General features: G+C 41.3%; 1 protein-coding gene across 1 annotated transcript in view; it reads right to left on the bottom strand.

The window, feature by feature from the left end:
* The window catches only part of TYRO3 (TYRO3 protein tyrosine kinase), a 147,129-nt gene that overhangs the window by 24,644 nt on the left and 104,074 nt on the right, over nt 1–18,411 (bottom strand). Inside the window, exons 10-16 of the mRNA XM_044271805.1 lie at nt 16,427–16,556; nt 15,455–15,555; nt 14,731–14,826; nt 14,282–14,362; nt 10,694–10,786; nt 5,258–5,379; nt 3,401–3,510 (exon numbers count right to left, since the gene is read on the bottom strand). Of these exons, the coding sequence (XP_044127740.1) occupies nt 3,401–3,510; nt 5,258–5,379; nt 10,694–10,786; nt 14,282–14,362; nt 14,731–14,826; nt 15,455–15,555; nt 16,427–16,556 (733 nt within the window). The remainder of the gene's footprint in view (nt 1–3,400; nt 3,511–5,257; nt 5,380–10,693; nt 10,787–14,281; nt 14,363–14,730; nt 14,827–15,454; nt 15,556–16,426; nt 16,557–18,411) is intronic.

The raw sequence follows: 18,411 nt of genomic DNA, 5'->3' as shown, positions 1-18,411 counted from the left end.
TATTATTATAATTATATAAAAACTAAATTGGACGAGCTGTAGTTTTTACCATTTTTGCATACATACACCTTTTTGATCTGGAACCCGCAAAATGCCATTGTCCGTCAGGGATCTGTTGTGCTTTCCATTCATAACTGAAATCGCAAGGCAGATGTGAACAGAGTCTTATTTACAGGATGCACAAACTACAACAGTACGAATGGCCCAGAGGGTTTCTCTTATAAGATCTGCATGACGTTTCCATGTTTTTCTTCTATTGGTTTTCTATGAGTTATTGGCTTTCCTCTCAGAGTCCATTCACACGTCCGCAAGTGTTTTGCGGTCTGCAAATTGGACACCAGCCATGTGCGTTCCGCATTTTGCAGACCGCACATGGCCGGCACTATGATAGAAATGCCTATTCTTGTCCGGGGCTGCGGACAAGAATAGGATAATGCTCTATCTTTTTTGCGGGGCCACAGAACGTAAGTGCGGATACGGACAGTACATGGTGTGCTGTCCGCATCTTTTGTGGCCCCATTGAAATTAATGGGTCCGCATCCGTTCCGAAAAATTGCAGAACAGATGCGGACCCATTCATGCGGACATGTGAATGGACCCTTACACTCTGTTCAATTATTTGCCCTCCAGTTAAATTGGCTCAAGTGTGTGTATATAAAAGATGGGGAATTAGACAGTAAGCCCTCTGGAAACAGGGACTGTCAGAGTGAAGTCTGTGTACAACACTGCAGAATATGTAGCCGCCAGTTTTTTCCTGATCTTAGTTGGATCCCCCTATAAAATTTTCAGCCTTGTGGAGATCTGTCGGCCACAACACGCAATTAGGTTTAGCCAATATTGTTCTTGGAGTCCTCTCTTGCTGTGATACAGAAGACGGCTGAGGACTTGGACCATGGTCCAAGCAAATTGGCTGGTCTGGACATGGTTGTGGCTTCAGCTCTTTATGCTGGGGCTTTCTGCACTGCATGGCTTCAGGCACCAGCTATAAAATGAGGGTTAATGACTTTGCTGGCGTCGAAGAAGCCAATTTCCTCTCTCTCTCTCAGCTCCTCATCGAACATTTGCTGTTCTAGTCATCAGCATGGCATGCTTCCCTGTGCCAACTTGTCTCAGACAAGAGATTGGTGTCTTCTGAAATGCCACTTGTGCCTCATTTCCCATCGACATTATGTCTTTCATACGCACAAATCTCGACACCATGGAAAATGGACAACAGTAATCTTCTTTCCTCTGTAGGGATCGACGATCACAAGGCTCCTACATTGTTTTTCTATTAGCGACAGATCTATACATCAAGGCTGCACAGCCTCATACATATGCATAAAACACAACATAAATCTAGACCCGTACAGATCAGCTGCCATATGGTGCCTTATGGTATACCACATTTCAGTAAATATGGTCCTACATTTACTCTGCTTCAGGCAACAAATATTATATTTTTATCTTCAGGCGCATTGATTTACTGCGCTACACAACCCCCCCATATGCTATCAGCTCTGCAGGGGAATAAATTAGTACATCAGTTCTGAATGCAATCTTAACATTCATTTTATAATACAAAGGTCTCGAAATGTAGAATTACAGTACAAGCCATGTGTGCTCTACTAATGTTCTTATATTCTTATCTATACTCATTTTCTTGTATATAATAATATAATAAAAAAATTATTGGGGGGGAATTTAACGCTGGTCTATGACATCCTCTGTGCTCCCGCCTCTTCATATATTCGTATAAGCCTATTGCCGACACTGAAATCGGAGCTGCTGTAAATTTTAGTCTTCTTTGACACCAAAAAACTGATGCTGGTAACGCTGCTCCCCACCTTGACCACACACCCTTTTCAGGAAAGTGGTTAAGGCGGCGTCCAAACGCTACTTACGCTTATGTTAAGGTGCAATGGCGTTTAAAAAAGAGGTATGCATGGGGGAATGATATAATGACTTAATGGCACTGGCGTTTTCAGAATGCACTGAAACCTACAACATACAATGCAATAAACCTACTTATCTACCATTATGTATACTCCAATTTAGGCTACAGACTAATGTATTTTGGGTTGGAGGAATATAAAGCACCAATGACTCTCCGCAAATGTGTGTAATCTGTGTTGACTGTATTAGGGTGCCTTTATTGATTTGCAGCTTTTTGGGGTTACAATAACGTACAGTCATTTTTGTCAGCAATCAGAGTGCAGCTAAAAAAACGCCTGGGTATCAGGGCATGCTATGGTCGCCCCTGCACTGTCATCCTGCTGCCAGCATTACCCCATAGACTTCAGAGGGGGAAACCACAGTGTTAAAAATGCATGTAAAAGCCACAACCAAGGGTTTTCTATATGAAGGGCTGCCATGCAATTTTCCATATTTGCCTTTCTAATCTATAAGACACATCTGACAGCCCCATTTCTTTATACATCTGCGATCCCAGAACATAGAATATCATGTAATACAATTGCACTATATTCTTTGTGTATCACATTCCCAAATAAATGCTAATCGGTGTTCACTTTTGCAGAATATATTTCATGCAGGCAACATACATACGAAGGTGGTGGGTGCTCTACTGGAGAATCATATCCCAACTGGGTTGGCATTGTATGATTTGATCCCCACTTGGGGTTTTGAACGTTGTGCTGGTTGCAAATTTGGGATATTAATCACAGATTTTTATGGCTATGGCGTCATCGATCTAGTTTGGGGCATATTATTGTTTATTCACGATCATACACGATATATCCTGGCCACTACCTCTACATTCGTTTTTAAGTGTTTTTAGGGTGTTTTAGTATTGTGATGGCTATTTTGTACAATAATGTCTCAATAAAGATTATAGGAAAAGTTTATCAAGTTGCAGATTGTGGCACGCGCTGTAGTTGTGCAAAATTGTGCAACTTTTTGGGGGTTTCAGGCGTCCCTCACCCCATTTCAAAGTAGCAAGTGATGTAGGGTCATAGTAGGTGGACTGTCACATATATTATAATCTACACCAGGAAACAGGCATAGATTATAGCATAGAACTACACCAGCGCCCTTGCTGGAGTAGATCTCCACTTGCATGGACCTGCACAGATGCGCCAACAACATTAAGAGGCATGCAGTAATTGTAGCGCAAGCAGGGGAGAGATTAAGACTGGCATGTAAAACACTGGTCTTGATAAATCTCACCGTACGTTTATATGAACAATTCAGGGTCGTATTTTGTGTTACCATCATATATCCATGATCTCTGCTTGTAGTTTTTGTAGGGTTCATGATGATTAGAGAATACTTTTTTGGGGGGTTGGATTGGGTGCTGTTTTTGTGTAGGTGGTAACACACAAACAACACCTCTACCATCCAGATTCTACTGCCCTAGACTTGGGTGACCGGAGGTCTAGCCTTAAACATAGGTACTCACATGCAGTTGCGAGTGGCGAGATCCCTGTGTATAAAACTTTTCGAGCTGAGATACTCCATTCCACTGCAGATGTCAATCATGAACCGGACTAAGGTTTGGATGGGCAGGGTCTGTGAATAAATACACAATGAAGACTAAATGCTCAAAGACATAAAGGCGTACAGAATGCACATGATGGCCTATAAAACTATGCACATAAGCACATGTAATACACAATTCTTATTTACTATCATTGCTTAACGCAGCAAAGCTGCCTACAATCCCTACAAACAGTAAGAAACGCCCTACAGCAACTTGGCGGTCCCCACAAGGAGAAATTTAATCCCTACAGATCCACACCAAAGGCGTCTCCACTGATGTCGGGGGAAAAAACCACAAACATCCGTCTGCAGCTGGGTGTCTTTCTTATGGAAAAGATTCTGGTTTTGGCTTATATTCCAAGTCATTGTACCAAGGCCGTTTAAAGGGGCAGGCAGTAACTTGTGGGGTAGCCATCCAACAGGTGGCACTAGAGAGCCAGCTTTTGTCCTCCTGGATAAGAGCTCATTTACAGTTCAATAGAGACACATGGATCAAATATAAAGGTGGATTTAGAGAGCTAGATAATTGTAAAGGTGCGGCCAATCACCCGATAAACAAGCGGAACGCTTGTTCATCAGGTGAAACTGTGGTTCGTGCAGGCTCCTAAATGATTGTTTCTTAGCACTCTGCTGCCCAAAAAACAATGCAGATGTATGAGGATGAGAGATTGCTATTCTCTTACTGTGGAGGTGATGGTTGCATGTAAATGCAGAGCTTCACCTCCACTTAACGAGCAGCCGACGGTCGGGAAGGAGCGCTTTCTAATTTTTTTTTTACCAATTTACTAAATTAAAGACACATTTTTTTTGTATGCATAGCTCAAAGTAAATTTAGCTGCTAAATCTTATCTTTGAATTTTAGCATATGTATACATTTCTGGTCATCCCTTTTTGAAAGCATACACTTCAAAAGTATTTGTCACTTACACAACCAACCACGTGACGTATCAGCAGTAGAAATGTTTACAATTATATTTAGAGATCAGGTTAACTTATCTTAGTATCAGAAAAACAGCATGGGGCAAAAGCTACCAACAAATGCAATATTAGTTTAAGAGCAAACAAGCCTGAAGCAGTGGAGACCGCTTCACGCCGAGTCTACAAATGAGTTCTGTTCCACCACAAATAGTTAGGCCAATTTACAAGTCAATTCACTGTTCTAGAGAACAGGAATCTTTAGGACTGCCGACCTCAGCCAAAAGTAAAGTTAAAATTGAATCGGATAACACTTCCAGACAGTCAGACGTAACATTGTACTTGAAGATGGAATAGGGATGTTCTAACACAGAGCTGTTTCAAAGACAGTTGCCCAGATCTACTAATCCTAAAGATGGCGTAAGCTTAGACCCGATGTCTAGACCGGTACCAGATTTATTACAGGGGCTCAGGTTGGATGATAAATGTGGAGCAGAGCTAGACATTTTTCACTTATTCTATACCGACTAACTTCAGCTAAAATGTTGGCGCAAAATGGTGCATCTTAGACCCCTACCCTTCCAGTGAAGCTCCGTCCACTTTCCACTAAGCCCTGCCCCCTCATCGAGCATGTAAGAAAAACATGTAGAAACAATAGATGCATCAAATTGTGCCACTTTTGTAGACAGATTTTTGACGCAGGAGCATTAGTAACTCTGGACCAGTATGTCTATATGTTTAGCCTTACTAAGGATGAAGAAATAATACATAAAATACAATTTATTGACTATGTTTCCAGGGTCAACAGTGTATAACAAAAGGAGGACTGGGCTACAGATAAGAAGGACTTCCATAGACTTACAATGGGCTCTTCCCCGATGCGTGACATCAGTAGGAAGGTGTGCAGATCACCATGCTTCATAAATGGCAGGATCACCATTGGAACTGGCAGTCTTCCCTTGGTACGACTTCTCAAACTCACTCCTAAGTTGAAAAAATATTATAAAAAAAAATCATATTAATGTGTCCCAGAAAACTTGTGTTCTATCTCTCGCGCAAAGTAATGTGCGTCAACCAGACAGGTGCCTCCCGACTCCTGAAAGCAGATATCCGGGTCAACCAGAGATTGAGTCTGTGGTTGAGTTGAACTTATGTAGTTTTGCTCATTACAGTGTATTTACCATTAAAGGACTTTGTAATGACATTTTATTGATCTCATAATGAAGTTCAACATTTCTTTAAAATCAGACTCTTCTAGAGGTAACATCTCCCCTGAGAACAAATTTATCAGGCATTTTGAAATTCAACTGCCCGGTCCCTCTCAACCCCAACATCTGCCTTTGGTGAAGTTAGGAGGCCAAAATCGGTGGGTTTGGAACCGTTTGGCCAACACTAATCTAATGTGTATGAACATTTACATTTAATACATAAAACCTAGGACTAAACTGATGGGAAAATCCAATAGTGATCAATGGGTATTTCAAATGGACCAGAATTGGATTTCATGAAAATCATGAGGCTACCTGGAATATTAAACAATATGGGGGTCATTAATTAAGTCTGGTATTTTAGACGCCGGTCTTTATAACCCCGTGCACTGGCGGTGGATTAGCCAAAGTTATGAAGAGGCGCCAGCCTCGACATAACTTTGATGCATCCACTGCTGGTCTAAATGGAAGACGGCTTCTGTGCTGGCTTAAATTTAGACCATTTTCTGCGCCTAAAACAGGGGTAGTAAATGATGAATGAGAGGGGCCGTCCTGTCCCCTTCCCCACCACGTCCCCTTTTTTAGACCTGCCGCAGATTGCAGCGCAAATAACCTGCCAGAAAACCGGTGTATATATGTTAATAAATGACCCTCTATGTCTTTAGCCAAAATAGCATCCTCCATTCTTCTTTGATGGCTCGCCACAAATTTTGGAACAAGGCTGTAAAGTTTTGTGTCCATTCAGACAAGAAGTAATGTTGGGGACGTATGATGGGCGATTTAATCTGGCTTCCAATCAGTGTTCACTGGGGAGTGCTGGTCATACTGGCTTTGTAGAAGTGCCATGCTGTGTTTGTGATGCTTTTAGGCGGCTGATTGACCATGGAAACCCAATTTGTGAAGGTCCTGATACACAGCTCTTGCACCAACACTTCTTCCAGAGCCTGTGTAGATCTTATTGCTGTAACCATTGTTCTAAGTGCTCTTTTTTATTGCTCTTTAATACCTGGTGACAGTAAATACTTAAAAGGGCTATCTCAGAATTAGATATTGACGGCCTATCCTTAGGATAGTTCATTAAAATCAGATTGATGGGGGTGCAACTCCTGGGACCCCCACTTTCTAGGCCAGTGAAATCACCGCATATCGGTCACATGGCCTAGTTGCAACCCAGTCCCATTCAAGTCAAAAGGGCTGAGCTGCCATACCAAACACAGCCGCTATCCAATGTATGGTGCTGTTCTCAGAAAGCTGCCTGGAGGCTGCAGTGCTCACTGAAGCTCCGGTGATCGCTGCGGCTTCCTGAAACAGCTGATCGTGGTGGTGTTTGTAGTCGGACCCCTACTGATCTCATATATCCTGAGGATAGGTCATCAATATCAATTTCCAAGAGAACCTCTTTAAATGAAAATACAGCAGAAGGGACAATCTGGGGGAAGGCCCAGCTTTTCCTCATTAATCACAATAAAATGCATAGATGTATGACTAAATGTTATAGAAGTAATAAACGTGAGCATAAATCATCTAATTAGAACACCAATGGCTATTTCTATGGACATTTAAGTGAGGAGAATTCACAGACTGCTAGTGAATAATCCGGATAAATGAAGAAAAAGTGTAAAGTCTGTTGCGTCAACTGAAGAGTTAGAAAAGCTTGACAAGCATCGCATAGTGCCGACAAGCTTAGTAACTCTTGACATGCATTGAATTTAATCCGCTTTGATATATAAGAAACGCCTTACACAACGCCACTTATGTAACAATATGTTTTACTATGTATTACACTGCAAACACAATGGCTACAGATAGTGTCTGGTCTAAAATGGGTACACAATAATAAAAACAGCAATGTATAAACTAAAACAATATTCATACATACAATGTGTAGGGGGGGGGGGGGGGGCTACCCAGTACTCTTATTATGGATTTTTGAAAGATTCAAGCATAGACAGCATGGGGGACTCCAGTAAAGAATGCTCTGTTGGACCCAGTCCACCCATGCTTTACGTGGTTGGCAGGCATGTTATTTTCCCCTGCAGCCGTACATAGCTTTTTTCAGCCATTACTGCTGACCACCGGGGGTCTCTAAAGCTGGACAATTTTTAATCTGTGCAGCCATGTAAACAGATACAGGCCCATATAGAAGAAAGAAGATCTATCAACTTCTAAAACAGCATAAAAACATAGCATAGTCTCTGCACTGATCAACATTTTTAGTCAATCATCCGCAAACCCTTGTCTCTCTGCAGCTGTGGAATCTCCCTCAGGCTAGCGAACACATCAACTAAAGTCTCTACAACAGTATGCAGAAGACTTCCTTGTTGACGTGTAGTTTTCATTTACAGGTCAAAGCTATGCAAGGTATGTCTGTATACAGCCCATCTATATCACTAGTACAGGTGGAGTCTCATTCTGGAAATCAGTTGTAGTCCTAGATTAAAGGGCTACATAAAGCCCTTCTCCCACACCATGTAGATTGTAAGCCCTCACAGGCAGGGCCCTCTGTCCTTCTGTACCAGTCTGTAACTCGTTTTGTTTAGGATTAGTGCAATTGTCTGTATTATGTATGCACTACTCCTTATCATATGTACAGCGCTATGGAATGAATGGCGCTTTAATAATAAATAATAATAATGGAGCACGCAAAACATTTTAAAACCCTATAAAATCGTACGATAAATCGATCAAATTATCGGTAACAAGCGTTCATAGGAACACTCAATCCCGATAATTGGCTTCCAATCAACAAGGAAACGCTGTGTATTCAGGAAAGTGCTGCCGATAATGAATAGAACAGAATGAGGAACAACTTGTTCCTTCTGCATTCAGTTTGCATCAGCCTGTGTAATCGGACCGATGCATACGACCACTGATGGATGCGTTATCATGCATCGGTGCTCGGCAGGGCACTATTACACCTGAAGATAATCGTGCAGATCATCACCAACGAGCGCTCATATGAACACTTGTTAGCGATGATCTGGCAGTGTAATGCTGCCTCGGTTTCCCGATGGACAAGTTTGTAATTGGAATCTTTTAGCATGTTTAAAAGTCCTCGTTTGTTCGCTGGCAGATTGTGACATGTAATCAAGCTCTGCTGCCGGCAAACAATGATTAAGTATGTGGACAAGTGATGGCATTATTGCTCCGCCCCATACTATGGAGGAGATCGCTGGATTCAATAGCAGCGGTTTCCACCAGTAGGGAGAAGGCGATTACCGGGAAGGAAGGACCCTTAAAGGGGTTTTCTCACTTCAGCAAATAGAATTTATTATGTAGAGGAAGTTAATACAAGCCACTTACTAATGTATTGTTATTATCCATTTTGCCTCCTTTGCTGTCTGGATTCATTTTTCGATCACATTATGCACTGCTCATTTCCATGGTTACGACCACCTTGCAATCCATCAGTAGTGGTCGTGTTTGCACACTATAGGATAAAATCAATAAGCCTATGTGTGCTCCCGGACCCAGCCACCAAATAGGCCAGATCTTTTTTTCTACAGAGTGCAAGCACGACCACCACTGATGGATTGCAGGGTGGTCGTAACCATGGGAACGAAGCAGTGTTTAATGCGATGGAAAAATGTATCCAGCCAGTAAAGGAAACAATATGGACAGTCACAGTACATTAGTAAGTGGCTTGTATTAACTTCCTCTACAGAATAACTGATATTTGCTGAAGTGAGAAAACCCCTTTAAGGTACCTTCACACAAGCAGATTACCGTGTAAATTATTGCTAAATGCACAATTATCAAGCAGTGTAAAAGCAATGAACAATAGAGCAACAACTGACAATAGGTAGATTTCTCAATGATTCGATCGTTTGTGTGGGCACAAAAATCATAGTTGGACGTTAACGATTTTGTGTAAAAACAGGAATCGATAACTGCACGCCACTGAAATTTAGCTTTGTGTAAATGCAACTGTCTGCTCTACAAACTATGGAATATGTGATTGAAATTACGATTTTGTGAACGATAAGCGGCCCATCTGAATGATCATTGTTGAAGCGTTTACTACACCAAGAAACGACTCGTTCGTTGCTCAATCGTACTGATCATCGCCTCATGTAAAGGCACCTTTAGCATCGCTACAAATCTGACACAAAATACTAAAGATGCCTCTACACGAGGTGATGATCGCTACGATTATCGTTCACAAAATTGTAATTTCGATCACATATTCCATAGTTTGTAGAGCAGACAGTTGCATTTACACAAAGCTAAAAATTTGAGTGGCGTGCAGTTATCGATTCCTGTTTTTACACAAAATCGTTAACGTCCAACGATGATTTTTTGTGCCCACACAAACGATCGAACCAACAAGAAACTTACAAATTGTCAGTTGTCGCTATATCGTTCATTGCTTTTACACTGCTCAATAATCGCGCAGTTAGCTCGATTTAAAAAACTTACATGATAATCGGCAATTATCGGCAAGAGTCAATTCAGATCAAAGTCAATCTGATTAGAATATTTAGTCAGATTTAAAGGACCACTTTATACAGACTTTTCATTCTGCAAAACGGTGGCTGGAAATCCCAGATTTTCTGTGGTCGTCTCACAATTATCTATGAGATAGCAGAAGATGCCAAAAAGTAATCAATGATGCTGCTTCCTTCAGAGTGATGTCTAGAAGCAATAAAGCAGCCCAAAAACGCGTTAGCATATGCTAGGACAGCTTCAATTTGCTTAGGGTGAGACGCAGGAGCAGCATTAGGGGTTAGGGATACATTTCATTGCACTGGCTATCTTCAATGGCTATTTTATATACAGTATCTATGATGAGTTGCGACCAAAATATGGAATAGAATCTAATTTGTCAAATATTAGAATTTTTTAAGCATATACTAAAAGGCAACCTATAGAGAGAATTGCATGCCTACTGGGATAGGCAGTTAGGGAACATTATTTCGTCCTTTAGACCCATTTTTCTCCCTCTTTGCAGGGGGGATGGGGAGAATATTGAAGAGAACTATGACTGCAAAGCGATTTTTCTTAAGATTATTTTAAATAAAAAAGGCAACCTATAACAATGCCGAACTGACAGCGCAAGTAACACAGGAGGTAACGTCAAACAATTTTACCTATTAATTTGCAGACGTTTGGATGGTCAAACTCCTTCATAAAAGCAGCTTCTCTCAAGAATTCTTCAATATCACTGGAGCAGAAAATTTCCGCTGGCAGGAGAGAGGAGAATGTTATAAAAGGCAAAGTGCGGAGGAACAAGCTCTGAAATTAGCATCCAGAAGGCTCATTTTATCTGCGCTGGAACTGAATCGGTTTGTCTATTAGAATTACTTCTAACAAGGTTCTTGTGATGTAGAAGCCAGCAGTGATTTAAAGACCTCCCTTAGGCCCCTTTCACACGAGCGAGTTTTCCGCACGGGTTCAATGCGTGACGTGGACGCATAGCACCCGTACTGAATCCTGACCCATTCATTTCAATGGGTCTGTGTACATGAGTGTTGTTTTTTCACGCATCAGTTCTGTTTTGCATGAAAAACGCAGCATGTTCTATATTCTGCATTTTTTACGCAGCCCTGGCCCCATAGAAGTGAATGGGGCTTCAGTGAATAACGCATTGCTATCGGAAGCAAGTGCGGATGTAATGCGTTTTTCACTGATGGTTGCTAGGAGATGTTGTTTGTAAACCTTCAGTTTTTTCGCGGGTGCATCAAAACGCATTGCACCCGCGAGGAAAAAACTGAACGCAATCACAGACAAAAATGACTAAACTTACAAAATAGTGCGAAATTCATGGAACGCACCCTGAACGCATCCGGACCCATCCGTCACGCTCGTGTGAAAGAGGCATTAAAGACCACTTCATGATGGCTGTCAGTCTTCTGCTGCTCATTTTCATGCCTGCGGCAGTATAGAGGGTAATGGGAAGATGATGTGGCAAGCAGCTGATTTTGACGTAGGATGGAAGGGGCAAAACTGTCTTACATACACTCTATACTGCTGGTTAGTAGATATGAGCAAATATTTGGAAATCTGCTTTGAAGACAAGCAGATTTCCTGTTACAGAGGTGTAGAACCATCATAGAAAACAATAGAGGCTGAAATGCCCTAAAACAGATTTGTATTTCAGCCAAGGATATATATTGCTCTGCAATATAGAATTAATTTATTGGGTAAAAGACCGTAAAGCAAATGTTCACAGATTTGCTCATCTTTACTGTTTGGATTATACAGTCAGGTCCATACATATTGGGACATTGACACAATTCTAACATGTTTGGCTCTATACACCACCACAATGGATTTGAAATTAAAAGAACAAGATGTGCTTTACCTGCAGACTGTCAGCTTTAATTTGAGGGTATTTACATCCAAATCAGGTGAACGCTGTAGGAATTACAACAGTTTGCATATGTGCCTCCCACTTGTTAAGAGACCAAAAGTAATGGGACAATTGGCTTCTCAGCTGTTCCATGGCCAGGTGTGTGTTATTCCCTCATTATCCCAATTACACTGAGCAGATAAAAGGTCCAGAGTTAATTTCAAGTGCGCTATTTGCATTTGAAATCTGTTGCTGTCAACCTCAAGATGAGATCCAAAGAGCTGTCACTATCAGTGAAGCAAGCCATCATTAGGCTGAAAAAACACAACAAACCCATCAGAGAGATAGCAAAAACATTAGGCAGTGGCCAAAACAACTTGTTTGGAAGCATTCTTAAAAAGAAGGAACGCATCGGTGAGCTCAGCAACACCAAAAGACCCGGAAGACCATGGAAAACAACTGTGGTGGATGACCTGAATAATTATTTCCCTGGTGAAGATAAACACCCTTCACAACAGTTGTCCAGATCAATGAACACTCTCCAGGAGGTAGGTGTATGTGTGTCAAAGTCAACAATCAAGAGAAGACTTCACCAGAGTGAATACAGAGGGTTCACCACAAGATGTAAACCATTGGTGAGCCTCAAAAACAGGAAGGCCAGATTAGAGTTTACCAAACGACATCTAAAAAAGCCTTCACAGTTCTGAAACAACATCCTATGGACAGACAAGACCAAGATCAACTTGTACCAGAGTGATGGGAAGAGAAGAGTATGGAGAAGGAACTGCTCATGATCCTAAGCATACCACCTCATCAGTGAAGCATGATGGTGGTAGTGTCATGGCGTGGGCATGTATGGCTGCCAATGGAACTGGTTCTCTTGTATTTATTGATGATGTGACTGCTAATAAAAGCAGCAGGATGAATTCTGAAGTGTTTCGGGCAATATTATCTGCTCATATTCAGCCAAATGCTTCAGAACTCATTGGACGGCGCTTCACAGTGCAGATGGACAATGACCCAAAGCATACTGCAAAAGCAACCAAAGAGTTTTTTAAGGAAAAGAAGTGGAATGTTATGCAATGGCCAAGTCAATCACCTGACCTGAATCCGATTGAGCATGCATTTCACTTGCTAAAAACAAAACTTAAGGGAAAATGCCCCAATAACAAGCAGGAACTGAAGACAGTTGCAGTAGAGGCCTGGTAGAGCATCACCAGGGATGAAACCCAGTGTCTGGTGATGTCTATGCGTTCCAGATTTTAGGCTGTAATTGACTGCAAAGGATTTGCAACCAAATATTAAAAAGTGAAAGTTTGATTTATGATTATTATTCTGTCCCATTACTTTTGACCCCTTAACAAGTGGGAGGCACATATGCAAACTGTTGTAATTCCTACACCGTTCACCTGATTTGGATGTAAATACCCTCAAATTAAAGCTGACAGTCTGCAGTTAAAGCACATATTGTTTGTTTCATTTCAAATCCATTGTGGTGGTGTATAGAGCCAAAAATTTTAGAATTGTGTTGATGTCCCAATATTTATGGACCTGGCTGTATCATAAAGGGGTTGTCCCATAGATCTGGATCAGAATTCTTTCGTAATTGCATGTAATTAAAAATGTATCAATCCGCCAGTGTAAAGGGGCCGCCAATTACCCGATAAACGAGCGAAAAGCTTGTTCATGGGGTAATTGGATCGTTGGTGCAGTTACCTAAATCATCGTTTGCTGGCAGCAGATCATGCCGTCTGAACAGCACTCTACTGCCGGCAAACAATGATTCTGTCTGGGGATTAGCTATGGCTTTAGCCATCCCTCCTCTCAATACTGTGGAGGTGATCGCTGCATGTAAATACAGCCCTCCTCTTCACTGACGTGCAGGCGATTGTTCGGACTGGAACATTTACTTCCCGACAATCGTCTGCTCAATTGAGCAATGTAAAGGGGCCTTTAGAAAGACAGACATTGCTGTTCCCACTACTTGCAGAATTGAATTATATACTGAAATGACCCGAAACCAAGTAGGAGATGGAGCAGAACATAAATGATGCAACACAAAAAAAAACTGGCAAAAAATTATGTTTAGCTTGCCATATGATGCCATATGTCTCAGAAAACTACGGTAAATGATAAACCTTGGTTTATCAGATGTCTTCTTCTTCCTCTTTCTATTATAAGTGAAAAATCTTTCCCTTCGGAAAACTGACTCTCGACCTGATCAAAATCTTGTATGGCCACCTTAGCTTAATTTAATCTTCCTAATTGCATGATGGATAAGATAAGGGTACCACCGTGTGCACCAAATGGTAAAAAAATAAACATTGCTCAATAACGTTTAACTGATATGCTGCATGAAAATTAATGTGAATTATCGTATACTCACTCTTCAGCATCTTCACAGCAACCTTCTGCAGTGACCCGTCTTCTGTCTTCAACTGAGCTTCCCTGACAGAGCCAAACTCTCCTGTGGGTTACATGGGTTATGACATTTCGGTGGGTAAAAATATAATAAAAATATAAACACATCATAACCAGCATCAATCTATGAACATAGAGGGCCCCTAACTCTTGGGGCACTGGTTCTCCTTGTGGAGATCCGGGTGGTGGAGGGAGTCTTACAGGCAACGCTCCCTGGGAAAAGTCTGTAAATGAGCTATCCTAAAAAAAAAAAAAAATGTCTAGTGCCACCCATTGACTTACAGGGTATCCACCTACAGGTGGCGCTTAGAGACAGTTTTCTTCCTCCTGGAAGAGATCTCATTTGCAAAGAAAGACATCTGCATCCTATCAGTAACAATATCGTATTACATTAGAGCAAATTTTACTCATTACCTTTTCCCAGCGTACGCCCTAAAGTAAATTGCTGCTGCTGAATGAGGACATCTGTAAGCTTGGATTTTAGCTCATCACTAATGCCGATACTATCCACTATAAACAGAGGAAAAACACACAAACTTATTAATTTTATGCAAATATTAATAACATCACTGATGGTTTGTAGACTCAGTCTATTATAATTATTAGACAGAGAAGCTTCACACCAGAGCACAGCACTGTACACAGTATGTAGTGCAGAACAGCCATACGGTGCTCCTGTATGGTACGGCATTATGTAGGTGAAATGCACATATTAAATCAGGAAGCACTTGGAGATACAGTAAGGCCCTTAAACTTCTATGGGTGTCTTATAAAGCTGGGCTTACACATTTAAAAATTAATTTTGCCTGATCCTTCTCTCTCCCCCGACATCTGTCGGGGAGAGTTGGAGCTCCCCATAAACATTAGGTTGTTTGTCAAACCTACCATTCTCGGCGAGTTCAGCTGACAATACACTAATGAGTATGAGGACTAGTATGGCTTTGTAGAACTCAGAACTGGTGCTCATAGTAGTCTGGCTTTGTAGAAGATGAAGGTGTTTGCAGCAGATGTTTTCTATCCAAAATGTATTTTGAGTAGTATTCATGACTTTATTTGTTGCAAATATTTTAGGCTACAATATCTCCATTACAGAGAAATATATGACATACTGATCACTAAAATATGCATCTTGACTTACATGTAGCCTCCAAGACCTCAGTTCCCCTCCTGTTAAAAGACCTGGCTGCAGTAAACTGGATGACTGGACCACCCCGACCAAGCATTGAGCCAAACATGTGTCTATAAAATAGTAATGAAAAGAGACAGAAAACAGAATTGTCTATTTGAGATACATAGTTACATATTTTAAGAATTGATTAACATATGCTAAATAGCTGTACAACTGCAAAGAAAGATATTGGAAGGCCGCACTAAATTCAGCCAAAGCATTCAGCCAAAAAGTGAGACATAAACCATATATTATTTGCATTTCCTAGTAATAATACTCCAGTTCCAGGTTTAAACAAAATATCATCTTGTTACAGTCATCCAATTTTGCCATAATTAATTTCATTGAAAACAGTCCTTATGCTGGTCCTATCGATAATCACTATTCTTCTATACTGGAGGACAAGAAGCTTCCCCACTTGCAATAAATGAAGGTTGACCACAGTGTTCCAACCAAGATTTCTTGGGCTCCCCAACAGCAATATTGTTGTCATCTTCATAGACACATAAGGTATGCTCTAATAGGTTAGTTCTTAATCAACCAAAAAAGAAAAAGAAAAAGGAAAAATAAACTAGTGGCAAATGATTAGTTCCAATGTCAGCTCTAAATGTTGTGGTCTTCTGATGGACCTCTGAGGTCTGATGAGCTAATGCGTAAAAGCTTAGGTGAACTGTAGGATCCTGTAGTACTCTGGTGGTCAGTCCAACCCCGGTTGACTATGTTCCTTGTTTGTTAAGTAGCAGTGCTCAGGGGAAGCCCTGGGAAGGTTTATAAAGGTCCACAGTGAAGAAGTATAGGGTCAATTTGTACTAGATGTCAAATAATGGAGGGCATCCTGCATATAACATACACCAATCTATCCAAAAATATCTTAGTAATCACAAATTGGCTTTTTAAAAATCAATTACACATTCTCATACATTACATTGACTGTTTTCTCACCCAAATCTTGTTTCTTTTCTTCTTTTCCGCAGAAAGATCAAGGTCATAGCCACAACCGTCACTAAGGCAGTAAGGATACCCAAAACCAGAGGGACCCAAGACATTCTTGTATGTGGGCGTCTTTGCTGACCTACGAGTGAAATATAGCAGGTTTGCATATTATCAGTGGTGATTCATTTTTCTTGATTTTTTAAATGAGCAATTTTTTCATTTTCTTTTATTGCTATTTAGTGATTATTTGTACACAGGTCTAAATGTATGCCTAGTTCCTAAAAAGTTATTTTAGGATATTTTCCTGATTTCATTCCTAGCCTTATTTTTTCCCACTTCATTGCTAAACACATACTGCCAATTGGGAGGAATGTATAGCTGGAGTACAGGTTAGATTCTGACATCTGCTATATAAACTGCTGACAGCACCCTGCTTTTTAGGCAGTGCACAATCCCTAGTAAGCACATGTGTTTTATTATAGTATAGCTGCTGTATATATGTTCATATAAATATATACTGTACTGTGCCTCTAGATTGGGGGGGTTATCACTGATGCACATTTGGACCATGGCACTTTATTGGAAAGCATGGTGGCTCTGTAGTGCACCAGGTAGTACCTTGACCAACATGGTGCTGGAGAAGTCGAGCCTCAGGTGCCATGATTGGTGGGGAGTCAGGACCAATTCAGTAATTGACCCAGATTGGTGTGAGGATGTCATGTTTCCCATGTGGCAGGATTTATATAAGGAATGTCCCTCCCATCCAATGGGTGAGGAGGAGTTGAATGCTGGCTCAATGCCTATTTAGGCCAGAAAAGGCTGGTTCATTAAGCCACAGCTTCGTTTTAGGGAGCAGAGACTGTTGGTGCTGTGGGTTGACAATCCAATAGACGCTTTCCCTATGTGGTAGCTGATGGAGGGAATCTGGTATAACTGCAGGTCTTACAAAGGCTCTGTGAAAGTACAACACTCCCTGCAACAGGGAAGAGTAAAGCATATTTAACTCCCTATAACCAGGGGTGGATTGACCATAGACCTTAAAGGGAAATTTCCCGGTGGGCCGATGCCCAGTGGGCCACCCAAGTCCTCTTGATGGCCGCAGGACAGGTACATAATGATCTGATGCTCAACGGCCGCAGGTGCCTTCCTGAACTCAACTGTATTACTGTCCTGATGATGGTGATACAGTTGAATACTGTGATAAGGGCGGAAGTATTTTGTGCTGTCCTTTGGTATTTGGTTCTGCTGGGTCGGTATTCTGCGCTGCACTACAGTATTGCAGGCCCGGCCTACTTCGGTTGTTTCCACCTACTTGTTTTGGCCTGTATTCTGTCAGTTTCAATTTTATTTATTTTTTCCAGGGCCAATCTGCCAATGCCTACGACAGATATATAGCTTAGAGACACCAACATTACTACAGGCAGTGAGGGGGCAGTGAGCTGGTAACTGCAACCATACAAGAATCTGTGCCTCTGCGCCAAAAATACTTTTTTCGCTAAAAACGGTCGGTCTACCCTCCAAAGTTCTGTTACTCTGAAACAGTCCAGTCCAGTTAGTGTTGTTGGTAGAAAACTGTGTCTGTGCCATTCCCTCCCAATGTAACTCTCCCCATGGGCCGTGCCGCCGTGTATACGCACCTTACACTATAAATGTACAATTTACTGCTGTACCAAGCTAAATAGTCAGATAGTAAGACAGGTAGACAAGCAGCGTGATGTGAGGGATATATGACAAAGGGCTATTCTGCAGGAGTCTCAGTAGCCACTGAATTGAAATGATGTATAATCAGAATTAATGAATGGAACTTAGGCCAGAAATCTATTCTGGATACTACGGGAGTTGATATATACACACACATTAGTCTTTTGTACAGTTTACTGCCGACTTCAGAAGCTGTGGGCATTTTAGTTTTTGAAGTAATCTAAAAAGTATGAGCAAGAGACAAGATGATGTATTGCGGGGGAGCCGGACTGAATGCAAAGAGAATTTGGGAA

The sequence above is a fragment of the Bufo gargarizans genome, chromosome 11 (assembly GCF_014858855.1).
Source record: "Bufo gargarizans isolate SCDJY-AF-19 chromosome 11, ASM1485885v1, whole genome shotgun sequence".
NCBI lineage: Eukaryota > Metazoa > Chordata > Amphibia > Anura > Bufonidae > Bufo > Bufo gargarizans.
The sequence above is the reverse complement of the archived record's forward strand: the minus strand, read 5'-3'. Positions and strand labels throughout refer to the sequence as shown.